The sequence below is a fragment of the Eimeria acervulina genome, genomic scaffold (genome assembly GCF_000499425.1).
Source record: "Eimeria acervulina Houghton genomic scaffold, Eah_scaff3, whole genome shotgun sequence".
NCBI lineage: Eukaryota > Apicomplexa > Conoidasida > Eucoccidiorida > Eimeriidae > Eimeria > Eimeria acervulina.
Window position 1 is genome coordinate 15,747 of NW_013549902.1, and position 18,332 is coordinate 34,078.

General features: G+C 51.0%; 3 protein-coding genes across 3 annotated transcripts; 2 read left to right on the forward strand and 1 right to left on the reverse strand.

Moving 5' to 3' along the window:
* Positions 1 to 804: 804 nt before the first annotated feature.
* Positions 805 to 8,439, reverse strand: EAH_00000810 (AT hook motif-containing protein, putative; the record flags this gene model as incomplete). The annotated part of the gene is made up of 9 exons (XM_013396041.1): positions 805 to 1,980; positions 2,234 to 3,126; positions 3,336 to 4,280; positions 4,520 to 4,544; positions 5,186 to 5,289; positions 5,695 to 5,740; positions 6,303 to 6,475; positions 6,832 to 6,972; positions 7,422 to 8,439. 9 exons carry the CDS (start codon positions 8,437 to 8,439, stop codon positions 805 to 807), a joined length of 4,521 nt encoding a protein of 1,506 aa, XP_013251495.1.
* Positions 8,440 to 12,478: 4,039 nt separating this feature from the next.
* Positions 12,479 to 14,199, forward strand: EAH_00000820 (hypothetical protein, conserved; the record flags this gene model as incomplete). Its single annotated transcript, XM_013396042.1, has 4 exons — positions 12,479 to 12,515; positions 13,005 to 13,152; positions 13,266 to 13,667; positions 13,959 to 14,199. 4 exons carry the CDS (start codon positions 12,479 to 12,481, stop codon positions 14,197 to 14,199), a joined length of 828 nt encoding a protein of 275 aa, XP_013251496.1.
* Positions 14,200 to 16,459: 2,260 nt separating this feature from the next.
* EAH_00000830 (signal recognition particle 14 kDa protein, putative) lies at positions 16,460 to 17,404 on the forward strand (the record flags this gene model as incomplete). Its single annotated transcript, XM_013396043.1, has 3 exons — positions 16,460 to 16,562; positions 16,891 to 17,021; positions 17,177 to 17,404. The coding sequence occupies 3 exons, from the start codon at positions 16,460 to 16,462 to the stop codon at positions 17,402 to 17,404; spliced, it is 462 nt and encodes a 153-aa protein (XP_013251497.1).
* Positions 17,405 to 18,332: the final 928 nt, after the last annotated feature.

Sequence of the window (18,332 nt, forward strand, 5' to 3'; positions counted from 1 at the left end):
TAAATGCAAACAGCTCTGCACACCTTATATCTCTGTTGCTGCAGCAGCAGCAGCAACAGCAACAGCAGCAACAGCAGCAGAAACAACAGCAGCAGAATAGCTTCTGCTGCGTCAAGGAAGTGGGGACTGCTGTGTGCAGCACTCGCTGCAGCGGGGAGAGACAGGCAACAACAGCAGCAACAGCAACAGCAGCAGCAGCAGTAGCAGTAGCAGGACTCAACAGCACCTCTTAAAGAGGCTGATATAGCCAGAAGAAAGAAATAAATTAAGTTGCAGATGGCTCCCTCTAGCGCCTCACCAGCTGGTGGGGGGAGGTGGGATCGATCGATCCCACCTGGTGGGATCGATCGATCCCACCTCCCCCCGACCCCAGGCAGCAGCCCCAGCTGCTTCAGGCGCTTCGTCGTGTGTTGCTTGCCTCTAGGGTGTGCATGCAGCTGCACGTACACCCGAACGAGGCCCCCAAACCCCACAAACTAAACCCTAAATTCTTCTCCCTTTCCCTCGCTACTACACACAACTCCTCATACACCTCAACAACTACTGGCTTACTGCTAGACCGCGCAGCAATCAAAAGCCCCACAAGCTGCAACAGCAGCAGCAGCAGCTGCTGCTGCTGCTGCAGTAGTAGCAGCAGCTGCTGCTGCACCAGCAGTATCAGCAGCTGCTGCTGCACCAGCAGCAGCGTCTGTTGCTACAGCAGCAGCTGCAGCAACAACCACGACAGCAGGAGCAGCAGCGTCTGCGGCTGCAGCAACCGCTGCAGCAATAACAGCAGCAGCAGCAGCAGCAGATGTGGTGCTGCTAGAGAAGGCGCTGCAGCCTCCTGCCATTGCGAATATGAGGGTTTGGGGGGGTCCCAGGAGGCAGCTGCACGAGAGAGATAAAGACAGAGCGCCAGCGGCTTAGGAGCTGCTGCTGCTGCTGCTGCTCTGCTGCGTACATATTCACCAGTGTCTTCCCTAGCTGCAGCAATTCCATCTGTCTTGCTGCTTGCTGCTGCAGCTCCTCTTCTGCTGCATTCATTTGCTGCAGAAGCTGCTGCGGGGCCCGTGCTTTGTCTCCTTGTGTGTCTTCACGTTCTTGTTGCTGTGGTTGAGTCTCTGGCATCTGCTGCTGCTCCTGCTGCTGTTCTTGTTCGTGCTGCTGCCGCTTTTGCTGCAGCAGCAGCAGCTGCGCCTTTGTGTTGCTGAGCTCTCTCTCTAAACAGCGGAGATGGAGGCTGAGGTGTGCTGCTTTAGCGCGGAGTATATGGCTGCTGATTGACTCCAGCAGCACGAAGAGAGCATCATAGCTTTGCGAGAGGGAAGCAGCAGCAGGAGCAGCAGCAGCACCAGCAGCACCAGCAGGTTGTCCCTCTTGAGAAGCTGCTGCTGCACCCTTCTCTGCCTCGAGACGCGCAGCAACGCCACGCAGCTGCCAATCAAAGCGTAGTTCGCTGCGATCCACCACCATATCCTCATTGTAGCTGCTGCTGCTGCTGCTGCTGCTGCTGTCACCAGCTGCAGCGTCCTCTGCTCCTGCCAAGGCCTCAGAGCAATCCTGCTGCTGCTGCTGCTGCTGTTGCTGCAGCACTTCGTCTCCTGCGGGCAGCCGTTTCTTTGAGGTGGTGGCCTCTAGTGCGGTGCTGCATGCGGCATTATTATTGCTGCTGCTGTTGCTGCTGCTGCTGCTGCTGCTGCTGCAGCAGGTGCTGGTGCATGCAGCACCGCAGCAGTGCGTGGTGTCTGGTATATTGCGGGTTGGGACCTTAACGAGGATGAAGTGTTTGCCTCCTTTGTTTGCTAATTCTTTTTCTGCTGCTGCTCTACTTGCTGCACAGTTTGCTGCTGTCTGCAGCAGCGACAGCAGCAATCTACTTTGTGTCTCTATCTCTTTTAAAGAAGAAAGACGTCTATCTAAAGTAGATAAAGAGAAGCGTTCCCCATGCGTGGTGTAGCAACGCTCCAGCTCTGATAAAGAAGGAGGCTGATCGCTCACCTGCGCAGCAGCAGCAAGCGCAGCAGCAGCAAATGCAGCAGCAGCAAATGCAGCAGCAGCAACAACATTAGCAGCAGCTACGAGGGATGCTCCACCGAAGGCAGCATTTACAGATATAAAAAAACAGCATCAGCAGCAAATGCAACAGCAAATACAGCAGCAGCAGCAAATACATCAGCAGCAAATAAAGCAGCAGCAGCAGCAAATACAGCAGCAGCAAATGCAGCAGCAGCAGCAGCAGCAGCAAGCGTACCTTATCTAGAGAGACTCGCAGCAGGAAGTCTTCATCATCGCAGCTGCAATGAATTGTTAGAAGACATAAATTCAAAGGCACCGATGGCTGCACGCCAGCAGCAGAAGGCCAAGGAGGCTCCCACTCTACATTGCCCTCTGCTGCTGTTGCTGCTGCTGCTGCCGCTGCTGCTGCTGCTGCTGCTGCTGCTGTTGCTGCTGTTGCTGTTGGCGGTAGGGAGCTGCCGCTTGAACACCCGTCTCCTCCTGCAGCAGACGACTCGCCGGAAGCAGCAGGAGCTCCTGCTGCTGCAGCAGGATCACCGTTATTATTATTATTACTGCTGCTGCTGTTGCTGTTGCTGCTGCTGCAAACGTCGTTGCTGCAGGGGGCACCGGTGGGCAGCGACTCGCCACCCGCTGGGCCCTCAGGTGCAGCAGCAGCAGCGGCAGCAGCACTGGGAGCAGCAGCAGAAGCAACAGAACAGACATTTCCTTCACCGCCACACTGCAGCAGAGGTTTAACATCATTGGTCGACGCAGCAGCAGCAGCAAAAGCCGGAGCAGCAGCAGATCCGGTGCTGGACGCAGCAGAGCCACCAGACGACTCTTGGTGCTGTTGCTGCTGCTGCTGCTGTTGCTGTTGCTGCTGTTGCTGCTGCTGCTGTTGCAGCTTAGCCTGCCTCCTGCGCGCAGCCATTTGTTCTCCCGTCATAAGACCGATCCAGGGAGCGCAGCAGAAGCGCTGCTTCTTTTTCTTCTGCTGCTGTTGCTGCTGCGACCCCGCAGCAGCAGCAGCAGTAGCAGCATAAAGAGGCAGCTGGTTCGGGTTAATCCTTCCGTATAGAAGGCCTAGACATAGACAAACAGAGTACCCCATCTCGAAGCGCACGGCGGAGCTGCTGCTGCTGCCACCTGCAGCAAAAGCAGCAGCACCTTCAACGCAGCAGCAACAGCAACAACAGCAGCAAAGAATAGCAACACCAACGGAAATCGCAGCAACACCACATCACCAGCAACAGCAACAGCACCAGCACCGCCCGCATCAGGTGCAGCAGCAGCAGCAGCAAGATCAGCAGCATATATATATATATATATATATATATATATATATATAGGCTTACTTTGTTTGCCTGGGGTAGACTTGCCCTGTGGGGTGCGTTGGGGCTGCATGCGTGTGGTGTCTCCTTTCGTTAGTTTTGTCTCCTTTTGAATATTTGAGGCAATAGCCAGGCGTTTTTGTGCTGGGTCTAGGGCTCTTATAGCAATAGTATCAGCAAGGCGATGCAGCAGCAGATTTGCTGCTAGAAGGTGTGCAGCAGCAGCAGGGTTCTGATGTCTTACAGCTACCTCCATCAGCAGCACAGGAGACAGCAGCGGAGGCAGAGGAGCAAACAAGTTTGTGGGGTTGTGCAGCAGATCTAAAGGGACTGGCAGCAGCAGCTGCAGCAACTGTCTCCTTGTAAGCACTAACGACCGCATCATAGACAGCCACTGCCCTGAGAATCCATTCAAAAGCCCGCTGAGTCTCTGCTGCTCTCTTCTCTCCTGCAGCAGGGCCTCCTGTTCCCGCTGCTGAAGCAGCAGCAGCTGCTGCTGCTGCTGATGCTGATGCTGATGATGGGCGGCGGAAGGGTGACCCGGCCACAACTGCTGCTGCTGCTGCTGCTGCTGCTGCTCAGGCAGCAACCCCACAGCAGCAGCCATCAGGGGATCGTCAAGGAGACTCAACCCCACAGTTGCTGACATCAGCTCTCCTCTTCTTTGTTTTACTAGAGGAGGCGTCCTTGCTAGTACAATCCTACGACCTCCTTTATAATAATAATCTACCCCGTGCTTTGCTGCTGAGGGTTTAGGTGTACGTGCAGCAAACTCTAAACCCTCTTCTTCAGCTTCCTCAGCATCCTCCAATGCAGCTGCAGCAAGTAATGCAACTCCTGCTGCTGCTCGCCGCTTACGACTACCCGTTGCTGCTGCTGCTGCTGCTGCTGCTGCTGCTGCTTCCTCCCGAGACCGCTTCCGCTGAGCTGCCTCCTCCTGCTCCCTCTGATATGCATCCCAGTCCCAACCTGCGCATACACCCCAAAACCCTAAACCCTAAACCCTAAACCCTAAACCCTAAACCCCAACTCCTGAATCTACAAGTCACACCAAGCCATAAACCCTATCGTAAACTCTAAACCCCAGCTAGAGAAGCCGCACCCAACCCGGAACCCTAAACCCTAAACCCTAAACCCTAAACCCTAAACCCTAAGCCCAAAACCCTAAACCCTAAACCCTATCTTGCCTGGGGGCATTGTGGTGTAACTTTGAATGATGGTATCCGCCGAAACCTGAAAAAGCAGCAGCACACGCACAAACAACATACAGCAACAGCAACAGCAACAGCAACAGCAACAGCAGCAGCAACAGCGGCAGCAGCAACAGCAGCAGCAAACAGCAACAGAGAGACGCCACAAGCGAGGAGGAGACAGAAAGAGACGGAGAGGCAAAAGGAGACAGTGAACAGCAGCAGAGACAGAGCCCAACTGTCTCCTTAACGCTGCAGAAGGAAATGATAGATAGGAAGAGAGATACACCGCAACTAATAATAAATCAACAAGGAAGGAGACAGCAAATAAACATAAAATATAGACAAAAGACAGATATAAAAGGAGACAGATGCAAACGAAGAAAAGAGATCAAAGAAGGAGACAGGCAAGAGGAGACAGAAACAACCAACCAAAGCAAAGCTGAGGAGACAGAGACAGCAACGGCACGGGCTGCAGAGGGCCCCCTACAGCCAGAGGAGACAGACAGAACAACAGGAGACGGCAAAAGGAGACAGAAAAAAGAGAAAGAGACAGACAGACGAAAAGGAGACAGAAGAAAGACAAGGAGAGACACAAAGAAGAAAAGGAGACAGACAAAAGAAGAGGAGACAGACAGACGAAAAAAAGACAGAAGAAAGATAAGGAGACAGAAGGAGACTCACAGACAAGAGATGCTTCACTATGTCGTGAGTTGGTTTAATTTGTTCTCGCGCTAAAGTATCGAGCAGCTGATTTTCAAGTGCAGCGGGACAGCCGTGCTTCATGTCTGCAGCAAGCAGCAGCACAAATAAACATGCATCAGCAGCAGCAGCAGCAACGAGAGCAGCAACAGCAAGGGTTGTGGCAACAGGCTGCTGTAGCTGCTGCAGCAGCAACAGCGAGTGCAGCAGTAGCATGAGCAGCATCAGCGCGTTCAGCAGCAGGAGGAGTTGCACAACCCGTGTTGCTGGCCTTTGCATGCATATAAACATCTGCATGCATGCATGCATGCATGCATGCATGCATGCATACACCTCCATACATGTATAAACATGTGCATGCAAACACCTGCATGCATGCATGCATGCATGCATGCATGCAGTTAAAGTTAAGTTCTTGCCTTTATATTTTTCTCTAAGCTGAAGGATTTTTTTAGCTCTGGCGAGTGCGTTGAGGGCCTTCAACGAATAACCTGCGATCTTCTCAAGGCGACCCTGTTGACTACCAGCGGGGAATGGCTGCACACAAACCCTAAACCCTAAACCCTAAACCCTAAACCCTAAACCCTAGTTTGGCAAGCCCTGGAACTGGAAGGGAAGAGACACAGAAGAAATCAGAGGAAGGAGACAGAAGACAGAGAAGAGGAGACAGGAGACAGAAGAAAGGAGACAGGAGAAAAGAGACAGAAGAAAAGAGACAGAAGAAAGGTGAAAGGAGACAGATGAAGGAAGAAAGGAGACAGGAGACAGAAGAAAGAAGCAAAGAGATAACAGAAAAAAGAAAGGAGACAGAGTAAGACAAAAGGAAGGAGACAGAAGAAAGACAAAAGGAGACAGAAAAAAGAGACAGAAGACACAAGAGAGGAGACAAAAGAAAAGAGACGAGCAAAGCAAACGGAGACAGAAGGAAGGCAAGAGGCGACAGAAGAAATGCAAAAGGAGACAGAAGAAAAGCAAAAGGAGACAAAAGAAATGCAAAAGGAGACAGACGAATGACAAAAGGAGACAGAAGAAAGGCAAAAGGAGACAGACGAATGACAAAAGGAGACAGACGAAAGGAGACAGACGAAAGGAGACAGACCATTGGTTTAGTAGTGGTCCAGTTACAAAGGGAGTATTTTAAATCTTCTAAACTCATCACCACCACCACCTCTGCTTTCGCCCCGCTGCCTTTGCATACACCTGCACGCCCTGGCTGTCCTCTTCCTGCTACACCTTCTAGCAGAGTCTCTCGCACGCTTGCCGTCATGCGCTCTAACACACAACAAACCCTAAACCCTAGACCCTAGACCCTAAGCACTAAGCCGTGCAGGCCTAGCAGAGTCTCTCGCACGCTTGCCGTCATACGCTCTAACACAAAATAAACCCTAAACCCTAAACCGTAAACCCTAGAAGAGTCTCTCGCATACTTGCCGTCATACACTCGAACACACAACAAACCCTAAACCCTAAACCCTAAACCCTAAACCCTGAACCCTGAAAGGCAGCCTGGCGAGTGAAGAGCTCCTTTCTTCGCTGCAGTCTGTCTGTTTTTTTATGGTAGGTAACCTCCCACCGACCCAGAGATTCGAGATTAGGGTTTAGGGTTTAGGGTTTAGGGTTTAGCGCACTAGCCTCGACTTCAGAGTCTAAGTCTTTAATAACAAGTCCAGGCTGATGCTTCCCCGTAGGCCGAAACCTCCACCAACACAAACATCGATGCGTCGCTTCGCATGCACTCACAGCCCCACTGTACCACTCGGGGTGCTTCTCTGCAGCACATGCAGCAGCAGCAGCAAACATAAAGCAGCAAATACAACATTTGCAGCAGCAAATGCAGCAACATATGCAGCAGCATATGCAGCAGCATATGCAGCAAATGCAACAGCACAAACAGCCGTGAAAGAAGAGGAGGAGACAACGCGAGACGCCTCAGGTCCACGCAGCAGCAGCAACAGAAGCAGCAGCAGCAAAAGCAGCAACTGCAGCAACACTAGCAGCAGCAACACCAGGAGCAGCAACAACACCACCACCCGCGACAGCAGCACAAGCAGCGGCAACATGTACAGCAGCAGCAACGGCAGTAGCAGCAACAGCAACAGCAAAATAACTCGCAGCAGCAGCAGCACCACCACGAAGCACTCGCAGCAGCAGCACCATCACCAGAAAGCACTCGCCGCAGAAGCAGCAGCAGCAACAGCAGCAGCAGCAGCAGGCGCACCTTTGTCTGCATCGTTTAGTGCTATTAAATCGGCGTTGCCCTTTGTAGATGGGGTGTCTCCCCAGCTGCCTCCCGCTTCATCGGTCTCCGTCGTCGCTTTGTCTCCTCTAGCTGCTGCTGCGGCTGCTGCTGCTGCCGGTGGTGTTGCTGCTGCAGCGCTGCGGGCTGAAGGCGTCTTGCTGCTGCGGACGCTGCTGCAGCTGGAGGCGAGCGTACCTCGACGCTGTCGGCTAGAGCACCTGCGCTGCTGCTGCTGCTCTGCTGCTGCTGCTGTCTCTGTGTCGCTGCCCCCTGTCTCCTCCTCGGCTGCCTCCTCCGTTTCAAGGTCGCCTTCAGTTGCTGCTGCATCTGTTGCTGCATCTACTGCTGCATCTGTTGCTGCATCTTCTGCTGCATCTGCTGCTGCATCTGCTGCTGCAGAATCGCTGTGAAGGCTATCAGTGTTTTCTGTCATAGTCTCCTCCTCCTGCGCACCTCCCTCCAAGTCCTCTGAACCACTATTTGCTGCTGCTGCTGCTGCTGCTTCTGAGGCAGCAGCAGCGTTGTCGGCGCCTGAAGAATGTCTCTTGGAGTGCTGCTGCGCTCCATCGGGCTCGCCTTTGCTGCTGCTGCTGCTGCTGCTGCTGCTGCGGGTTGTGGAGTTGAAGTCCACTGGTAGGGGAGAGGTCCCATGAAGTCTGTTGCTGCTGCGATGCTGCAACGCTTGTCCCCCTGTTGCTGCTGCTGCTGCTGCTGTTGCTGCTGCTGCTGCAGGCTTTGACTGCCCCACCTTAAACGGAGGGGACTTGCTGGCTGGAGCAGCGCGAACCGTTCTAAGGGACGGACTGCTGCTGTTGCTGCTGCTGCTGCTGCTGCTGCAGTTGCTGCTGTTGCGGCGAGGAGGAGGAAGAGCTGGGGAGTGAATGCCTGGAGGGCTCGCAGGGCTGTTGCCTGCTGCTGCTGCTGGTGGTGAAGATGCAGCAGTAACAGCAGACTCTGCAGCAACTGCTGCAGCAGAAGCCCGGCAGCCTGCTTTCATGAGCCTAAACCCTTTTAACTCCTAGGGTTTAGGGTTTAGGGTTTAGGGTTTCAAGCTGGAAAGATCTAAGCTCACACGCCCCATTAGAAGGGCGAGTACAGCAGCAGGCGCCTCCACGTGAACGGAGGTGCTTTTGCTGCTTCGAGTGATGCTGCTGCTGTTGCTGCTGCTGTTGATGCTGCTGTTGTTGCTGCTGCTGCTCCAGCTGCAGCTACTGCTGTTGCTGCTTACACTGAAGCCGTTGTTCCCGCTGCTTCGGGCTGTATGGCCCTGCAGCGCCTGCTGCTGGTACAAGGCCTGCTGCTGCTGCTGCTCTGCTGCTGCTCCGCTGCTGCTGCTGCTGCACCAGCGGCAGCTTCTGCTTCTACAGGGGAGGGGCCCGGTGGGGGGGCCCCCAGGCCTGGGGCCCCAGGGTCCTGGCGCTGCAGTGTACGAGGGCTGGAGTTGTTGAATATGTTGGAGTGTAAGAGGCAGCAGACATTAGTGTATTGCGCAGAAACCCTAAACCCTAAACCCTAAACCCTAAACCCTAGTCGCTGTCCTGTGTTCGCCACGAGCTCCAGGGGGCCGGGCAGGTCGAGATGCAAACCCCAAAGCCCTAAACCCTAAACCCTAGACCCTAAACCCTCTGTTGAATATAAGGAGAGGAGTAATAGAACAGCTTGTTAAGGCCTCTGTAGAAAGACCTGATTGCACATCAGCACCCACCCTTCGGGTCTGCTGTACGTACACCTGGGGCAGACAGTAGAGTGTAAGTAGTTTCTTATCTAAACCCTGCAGCGAGAGAAGAATGCTAAGATAATAGGAGTAAGGAATAAGAAGCAAGAGACACAATGCAGAGACAGAGAAGGACTTATACCTCTACGCCTTTAGTTATATATAATAGGGCCCTGGGAGTGTGAGTGGGTTGAAGAAGAGCGTTTGCAGCTGGTGTATGGCTGCTGTAGAGAGCTGTCTGTACACCAGAATGAATTGCAAGAGTTGTTTTCTCATTTAAATCATTTATTTCATTCCTTAACACCCAAGTTTAATGCTCAAAAAGAAAGATTTTCAACACCAACACTGCAGCGAGGGTGGCTGTTGACTGCCTGCTTCGCCTCTCTCTCTGAGTTCTCTCACCTACTCAGCACTTCATGCATTTTTAAAGCAGCATACACTTTAAAGTTCAAGGAAAAAGAAAGGTTTTACTCCTCAAGAGCTAACTCAGTCGAGACACCCACCCCCCATAACACCAGGGCTTCAGTCTTCTCTTCCTAATGGGGATCTTACATCTTTAAGGCTAAAAGCATCTGCTACAAAGCCTTCATCAAACTCATATAAAGGGCTGTACTGTGCTTTTTACTTGCTTTGAGCACAACTCAACTCATTTTCCATAAGTTGAGATACTCGGGTGTATAGGGAGTTCCTGATCTTAGCTAGAGTTGCAGTCGAGCCAGAAGAATTAAATTAAATTAATCTAAAAAGACTATGACCTCCTCTTCCGTCTCCAGACATTCTTAGCACAGCTTCACAAGGGCCTGGGGCTGGTAAAGAGGCCTCTGTGTTAGTAGTGCTGCAAGGCACCTTCTCTTGCAGGCGCAACCACACAGACATACACCCTCTCGCTTTCTTCACTAACAATGTAGACATTTGTTTTACTTCTGTTTTCGTGCAGGCCGAGCAGTAACGCCAAGTAAGGGTTCATGCACCGACTTTAGAAGGACCATAATACATAAGGCTTATAACATTGGGGCGAGGTCTTGATCTTAACAGAGGAATGGATTCAGTTGCAGTACAATTAAAATGATTTGAGGTAAGAGTTCAACAAAAACAGAATGGCCTTCCCTCCACTGTCCAGACACCCTTTGTACAGCTCCCCAGGTGTCTGGCTCTGGTGAAAGAAGCGACCGCATCTCATGAGCTGCAACAGGCCTTAAGGCAATTCCTGCTTAATTACCCCCACATGCTAGAAGCTTTTTGATGCATGCACTAACATTGTAGGCAACCGCATACCATTTATGTGGCCCTTAATAGTCAGGCTGCATGCAAGTCAAGATGCATGCACCAACCTCAGACAGACGAGGATCCAAAGTTCATACTCGCACTTGTATCTGGCTTTCGTGGGTGTACGGAATGAAGGGAACGGGCTAGCTAGAGGGGCTAGACTCTCAAACACAGAAGAGGAGAATAACAATGACGGGGCAAAAGGAAAATTGCATATGCCGATGCGTCGCCTACTTCCTGCTGCTGCAGCCGTCGCTCATATGCAGTGGCTACCTCGCCCGATGAGGTAGCCGCTGGCCATGTAGAGAGAGCTCTGTACCTTTCGCACGGTTTTGGAGCTGCTTTTTAATGCAAGCACCCAAATATTTTTCTAAAAATGCTGTGGGCCGCAGTTAGTGCTCAACACATCAGGGTGCGCGTGAGGCACTCTGCAGGATGCCCCAGAAGGGAACGCATCCACAAAATGTGTTAATTATGGAAATGTTGTCGGCGGTGGCAACCAGGTAACTTTAGCGACTAAGACGCGCTCCGATCACAGCGGGTAAGCAGATAGCTACTGAGAACATGCACCTATAAAGGTGTGAGCGCCCCTATACGCCTGAGACAGCCCTTGTTAACAAAAGGTCATAACCGGCTGCGCTGTGTACGCCCACGCATGTACTCGCCTTTGCTGAGTAGGTGACAGCATCTTTATGCTCCTAAGGAAGTGATTCGCGCAAGCGGTCCTCAGAAGCCCACTAGGGTTGCCGTGGCCACTCAACGAAGTGTTAGCGTTTTCTCGTTTCGAGAACACTATTTGCATCGTTACAGGTGCGTTTATTATTTCAGTCTCCTCAAGGAGTCGTGTTCGTGCAGTCTGGACGTCTTTTCAAAGCATCGGAGCCTTTTGCCTCACCCCGAATTTATTTATGAGGCTGGAACCAGGCGCATGCATGCCGCCTCCACGCCTTCTTCGCCAGCATCTGGCTGCTTCCGAACGCACTAGTTGGTTGTTCCACTCCTATTACTGAAGGGGAACGTGAATGATATTCACAGCACTGATAGAGATGCTCTCTTGTTTCCTTCCGGAATATAGACCTTCATTGTGTCTTCTGGAAGCTGCATGCTCTCCCTCCCATTAATCACCTACAGGACGCCCAGGATTATATCGTGTTGATCGAGGGTCCCGTCATATGTGAAAGGCGGAGACATTCTTCGCTGCATATCTTAGTGATAGAAAAAGATATTCAGGTTGAAGGGGAGAGGGTTGCGCGCTTGGTTCTGCGCATTTCAACGCCCAGTTGTTGATAGTCCCCCCGCAAGAGAGCCGATCCTTTTCACTGCCCCGTGTGTTAAAGGAGAAAAGGTCTGCACTTTGACAAGTATTTTAGGAAGAACAGATCGAGCGTTTCTTTTTCTTTCTCTCTGCAGGGGGCGTCTAATACTCATCGCTTGTCTGCATAACGCCGCCCAGCTGTAGATGTGAAGTGCGCTGCTCGCGCCTATTACACTCAACCATGGGTTGCCACTTATAATACTAAACAGTGCCTTCTGCGGCCTTTGCTTAGCGGTCTTATGTAATATCTATTTAAGTGCACAGTCGGTATGTACGCCTTTCAATCAGCATATAACCCTTATAATATATTATATAGCTAAAATAAGCTTATCATGTCAAATAACGGTCTCTCATTCGTTTCCCAGGCCCTATTCTTCTAAAGGAAGAAACTAATAATAATAATAAACAATAATAATAATAACAATAATAATAATAATGCGATTGCCTCGTATACAATGGCAGTCTCACAGACACAGCCCCAGACCCCTGATAGCTGCATTATACTTTTAGTCTGATGTTTTTATATATTATCTAATAATTTGTTCAATTAATTCACAATATTATATTATTTGTTTTTTCTCCTTAGGATATACCTCTAAAAGTTTAGTTTGCTACCGATGCGATGCCTCTTCTACTTACATCGGAGACCCACCAAACCCCCCCGTAACGTATTATATTATTTAAATATATATATATATATTTATTTATTTATTTAAATACGGATTTTAAAGCTTATTTGAAATGTATTTGCTATATAGGTGCTCAAGCTTAGTCTGCAGTGAGTTCAGCGTCTTCCACGCTCTGAATAAAGAGGGAGGGGGCCCTTCTGAGGCCCTCTGTGTCCTATACTTCTCCCAAACCCTAAACCCTAAACCCTAAACCCTAGACCCTAAACCCTAAATCCTAGACTATAAACCCCTATTATATGCCTTTTTCTTTGCAAGGAAATGCATTATTAGTGGCTATCCCCCCCCGTTCAAGGCCTCTTGTCTACGGCGTACGGCATCGCTATGACAACCCTCTTTTTCTTCTTGTTGCTGCTGAAGTGCTGGGGGGCCTCGGGATTGTCGCGCCTGTGGGGCCCCCAGGGCCCCACAGGAACTCTAGAAGGCACAGACGGGAACGGTACACTTCATCGCTGCTGCTGCTGTTGCTGCTGCTGCTGCTGTTGCTGCTTGTGGCGCTGCTGCGGCTATGCTATTGTTGTTGCTCCCCCTGCTTGTGGTTTCCGCTATATACATCATTTCTGGTGTTTGTGTTTCTGCAGGAGGAGTCCCGCTGTTGCAAGTTGAAGACCTCCAGGCAATCATCGGCAGCAGTGCAACCAACAGCAGCAGCAGCAGCAGCAGCAGCTATAGAGACAACGGCAGGGAGGCTGCAGTATTGCTGTACGCCTCTTGGGATTCAAGTAGCACGTAAGCCTGAACCCTAAACCTCTACACCTCAAAGGGGCGCAGGAGGGCCCCTCAGGGTACAGAGTCTGGGGGCTGCAACAATGAGGGGTTTCTTGCGGAGTTTGCTGCTGCAGGCTTCTGCTGCAGACCTGGCATCAGGCAGCTACTGCTTTTCAGCAGAGTCGGCGGGGGTCTCTGTCTGTATTCTCCCTCGCGGTGTCTCTCTTCAGAAAGAGGGATAAGGCCCATACAGAAGATGTCCTTACAGCAGCATTTGACTGTGCGCAGCAGCAACAGCAGCAGCAGCAACAGCAGCAGCAGCAGCAGCAACAACAACAACAGCAGCAGGAGCAGCAAGAGCAGCAGCTGCAGCAAGACGCCAGATCCCTGTGCCGCAGCCTGGGGGTAACTGCTCTGCCTGCCCTTCTCTACTTCACTCCACACCCAATAGGCTCAAAGCAGCAGCAGCAGCAGCAGCGGCTCTTGGCTTTCTTTGACGATGAAGAAGATGTGCTGCTACACCCCCGTGCTACGAGGTGGGTTCTTTTTGCTGTTGCTGTTGCTGCAAGTACTGCTGCAGCAGCTGCTGCTGCTGTTCCGGCGCTGTTGCTGGTCGGGGTGCGGTATCTCCTTGCTGCTGGCATGCCTCCTTGCTGATACTTCTTGCAATGTATTGCTGTTGCTGCTGCACCTGCTTTTGCTGCCGTTGCTGCTCCATCACTGTGTCACGTGCAGCAACAGCAGCAGCAGTAGCAGCAGCAGCAGCAGTAGCAGCAGCACAGAACAGTTTATATACCCAAGGCCAAACCCTTATTGCTGCACCGCAGGTACAAGGGAGACCTCCTGATGAGAGAAGCCATCGTTGACTGGTTGAGGCTGCTGCACTTCATTTCGCGCTTGCAACGGCTAACCAGCAGCAGCAGCAGCAGCGGCAACTGCAGCAGCGAGTCGCAACAGTTGCAGAAACAGGTGCAGCAACAGCAGCAGATCATCGAGCAGCAACATCTGCTCCTGCTGCAACAAAAAATGGAGCTAGAGCGGCTGCGCAAGCAGCTGCGGGAGCCGTAGTCATCGCACCCGCTGCTTCTGCTGCATCTGCTGCATCTGCTGCTGCTTGAGCTGCAGTCCCACTGTTTGGCAGCAACAGCAGCCGCATTCTTTATCTTCAATGGTTCTCGCAAGGCAGTGCAGCTGCAGTCGCAGCAGCATCCCTCTGGAGCTAACAGCTCCTCTCATCTATCACTTCGCCGCAGCAACGCGTAAGTGCCTGCAGCAGCAGCAGCTGCTGCTGCAGGGTCTAAATCGACATCAGCCCCTTCCGCACTCTGTCTAGTAGACGAGACTTGCACGAAAGACACGCTCTCCTTTTTTGCTCCAGCACCTCCCTTGGTGCTGCAGCAGCAGCACCGAGGGAGATGCTGCTCTGCCCAGTGCTGCTGCCGCTTCATTTAAACTCTTCATATGCTGTTGGTGTTTATGAAGGTGCTGGTGCGCGTCAACAAGGCTGCTGCTGCTTCTGCTACTGCTGCTGATTCGGCTGCTGCTGCTACTGCTGCTGCCGCCCTAGTAGCAAAGCCCGGGGAAGGGACTTGAGACACAGCAAAAACACCACCCGCGTAGACAGCACAAATAAATAAATATGCACTTACAGTCACATCCACATATTCATATATCAAAACGGAACAGGGACGAGAGAGCATTAGCTTGGAGACAGCCACACAGAAAGTAGAAAAAAAAGTTAAAGCATCTAAGCGGAAGCAGCAACGAAAACGAACACCGCCATTTAAATAAAGACGGAAGTTATAATAAGTTGGTCATGGTACAAACAAACTTGAACACTAAAATGAACAGCCATATATAAACACAAACAATCTGCTCCCTGGGTTATTATCAGCAAAGGATGTAATGAACAGATTTATGAATAAGTTGAGACGCAGACTTTATAAGGGACACCAAAACGAGCCGCACAGCAAAGGGAGCTTTCTAACGATCTGCGGTATTCTCGTGATGCCGCAGCACCATGCTCTCTGCAGCAGCAGCGGCAAATTTGAGCATCGCTGGCGTAGTCCGCTGTGCTTCTTTCCTTTGTTATTTCTCTTCCTGTTTCGGTGTTCGGCGGTCTGCCGCAACTCCTGCTTTGCTATTATCCTCTCGTTCCCTTCATTCCGTGTTGTGCAGAAAGGCAGATAATAGTGGGTTGTCCTTCGAGTAGTGAACGCAGATATATCATAAACGTCTTTCAAGTTCCTACGCTTATTCAACTTCCGTGCAGCCTGGTATCTGCGGGCCAAGTAAGTGTCTAATACTTGCTTACATTGTCAGTCAACAATACCAGGGTTGGGGAAGCTTGCATCTGGAGCTACGTTACAACAGGAATTACTCAAGGTATGCTGAAATTCAGGAGGTGCTGCTTCTCCTCTCTTACCCCCGCACACCCCCAGCTCAGCTCAGGGGAGTTCGGCTGTTCTTTTTGAGGTGTTTGTTTTAAGGGCTTTTGGCTGTACTATGGCTAATATGGCTAATCTCATTTGAATGTTAAGATTGTGTCAAGATTGTGGTTTCTAGTTGCACTGTGCTGCAGTGCAAGTGCAGCCGCCAGACAACATGAGCACAAGGACACCGAAACACCCCCTCGATGCCTGCACTGACACCTTAATCAATTGCTAAGAACTTTCTTTGGTGGTTTTATTGCGCTAACGTGCACACAAAAATGAATACCAACCTTGTACGGTCCGCTACAGAGCCAGTGCCAATCGCATGTTGCGTTGCTGCAAAGTGGTTTCAGGTAGCCCACACCAGCTATGCAGCATCAGGAACTCGAAAGTCAACTTAAATTCATCCAATTAACTATAAACAATTAGGACAACAGTGCAAAAACAACACTACCATCACATGCGCTACGCACCGTTGCTCATGTATGCGGCGGCGATAGAACCCAGAGCTATCGCAGGCACATTCTTGTGCAGAATCCACTGAGAAATCAAGGAAACCCAAGACAGATTAAAAGCATATTCCTTTTGATTCAGTGTGAAGTGATGATTATCAACAAATGGAGTTAACTCTCCGCTGGGCAATGCGGTAGCAGCAGCCGAAGCAGTAGCCGCTGCTGCTGTGCATGCGCTCTGTTTCCGATATGTTATCTTTATTCGCCGTTTTGTTCATTTGTTTGTTTGATTGTCTTTTCTTCTTTCATTATCTTGAGGCGATCCTGATAGACAAGCCACTCGCCTGAAGCGCCGCAGCTGCCAGCGGCAGCAGCAGCACCACCACCAGCACGAGCAGCTGCAGCAGCAGCAAGAGCAAATGAAATAGATGAACAATTAAAGTGATGGGACTGCTTGGAGAAGCCGAGTTCCTTGAGGCGCTGCGGCGCCTCTACGAGGACAGCAGAAGCAAGAACAGCGGAACTGTGTGGATTACATTGAAGAGAAGTAAACAAACCCTAGTCCCTATAATCTTAGCTTATTGCAGAAAAACTCTAAGCTCTTCTCATTTCTCTTTCTATACCCAGCGTACTATTGCACCCAGACCGAGAGAAACGTTCAGTGTGTTCGCCTTCGTCCGTAGACATACTTCTGCATAAGGGTATAGGGTTAGGCGGATGCATAGGGCTGTTTATTGTGAAGTGTTGACGGGGAAGGCGCGTGGGGTGTAGGTACAGTGTATGTGATCACCGATCTGGGGGTTTCTGCAGCCCCTGCACGCCGCACTTCTTTATTTTAATCATTTTCTTCTCTAAACCCTTGTGAATCTGCACAGCGTTTCCGGAGGTTGGTGGCTCCAGAGGAGCTAAACGGCGGCGCAAACTGCACAGCTGCGAGGAGAAGCCGGAGGCGGTCCCTGTCTGTCTCGTGCGAGCAACAGACGGAAAGAAGAAGATATCAGTCCAGGTACGTTGACTGCAAGTCCTAAACCCTTGAGGGTTTATGTCTTGCCCCTTGAAACTGCGCTCTTTGCATACGCCGCACCCTCGAGTATGAAACCTGATATAACAGAAAGGATTGCAGTTGCTGCTGCTGCTTTATGGTTTGCTGCTTCTGCACAGGTCGAAGGGGAGAGGGCCTCTGGCTTCAGTAAACAGCTGTTGGGGGTCTCACGCCAGTACACAGACCAAGTGAAGCCGAACTCCCCTGCTGCAGCAAAGGATAAGCAAGAGAAACAGCAGCAGAAACAGCAGCCAAAACAGCAGCAGAAACAGCAGCGGCAGCAGCCTCAAAAGGAGAAGAAAAGGAAGAACGAACAAAGCAACCGTTCCTTTAAGCGCGAAATGTAGAGACCCGCTGGTGCTGCAACTGCGGGTTGATCGGGGCCTGCAGCAGCAGCTCTATTTCGTGCGAGCAGCAGCAGCGAAGGGGTCTGCATTTGCTCCCATGAGCAGCAGCAGCAGCGGCAAGTTTGTACTGAACTTGTGCATTTATTTGGGGTAATAATGATTACTCTCGCTGTGGGCCCTGACAAATGCTGCATGGAAGTTCTTCGTTATTTTACGCTCCTAGTGTTTCGTATTTTCCAGAAGGTGTGGTGCTGCTTGCATGCATTGGGGTCCCCCACTTGGCTCAGGATATATAAGGGGTCCTCTTTGGGGCTTTGCTGTGGGGCCCGTGGCGGCGTACTAATGAAAGAAGACATTTTCTTTGTTTCGTTATTTTAACAGTTGCACCTGTTGCTAGAAGATGCACATATTACTCTAGATGTAGCGCTTACTTATGCATTGAGATGAAGCTGCTTGTGGAGGTGAAGTCAAAACAGCTGTACGTACAGGTGTATGTATTAAGGTGTATGGATGCCTATATAGAAAGGCGTATATTTGCTTGTGCATGCATATATGTGCGTAGTGCATGAGTCTACATGCACGTGCATGTGCGAATGGAGTGTGCATGCAGCCCGATGCACGCGTAGAGGTGACTCCGTTCAATCGTTTTTCTGTATTTCTTTCTCTCTCTCTCTCTCTCTCTCTATATATATATATATATATATATATATGTGTATGCATGGGGATCGTGTTGGTACGTACATGTTGATAGAACCAGGCATGGCGTGTATGTACACCCCTTGCACTGTGTGTTCACGGATTAGCAAGGAATAAGCGTAGGTGCATTCATACAAGAAGAATACGGCGACAGTTGCATGCAGATATAGGGCCACTTGCATATCCACTACATATACTGAGCAGAGAGTAGCTAGGTAAAACAAAAGCGACT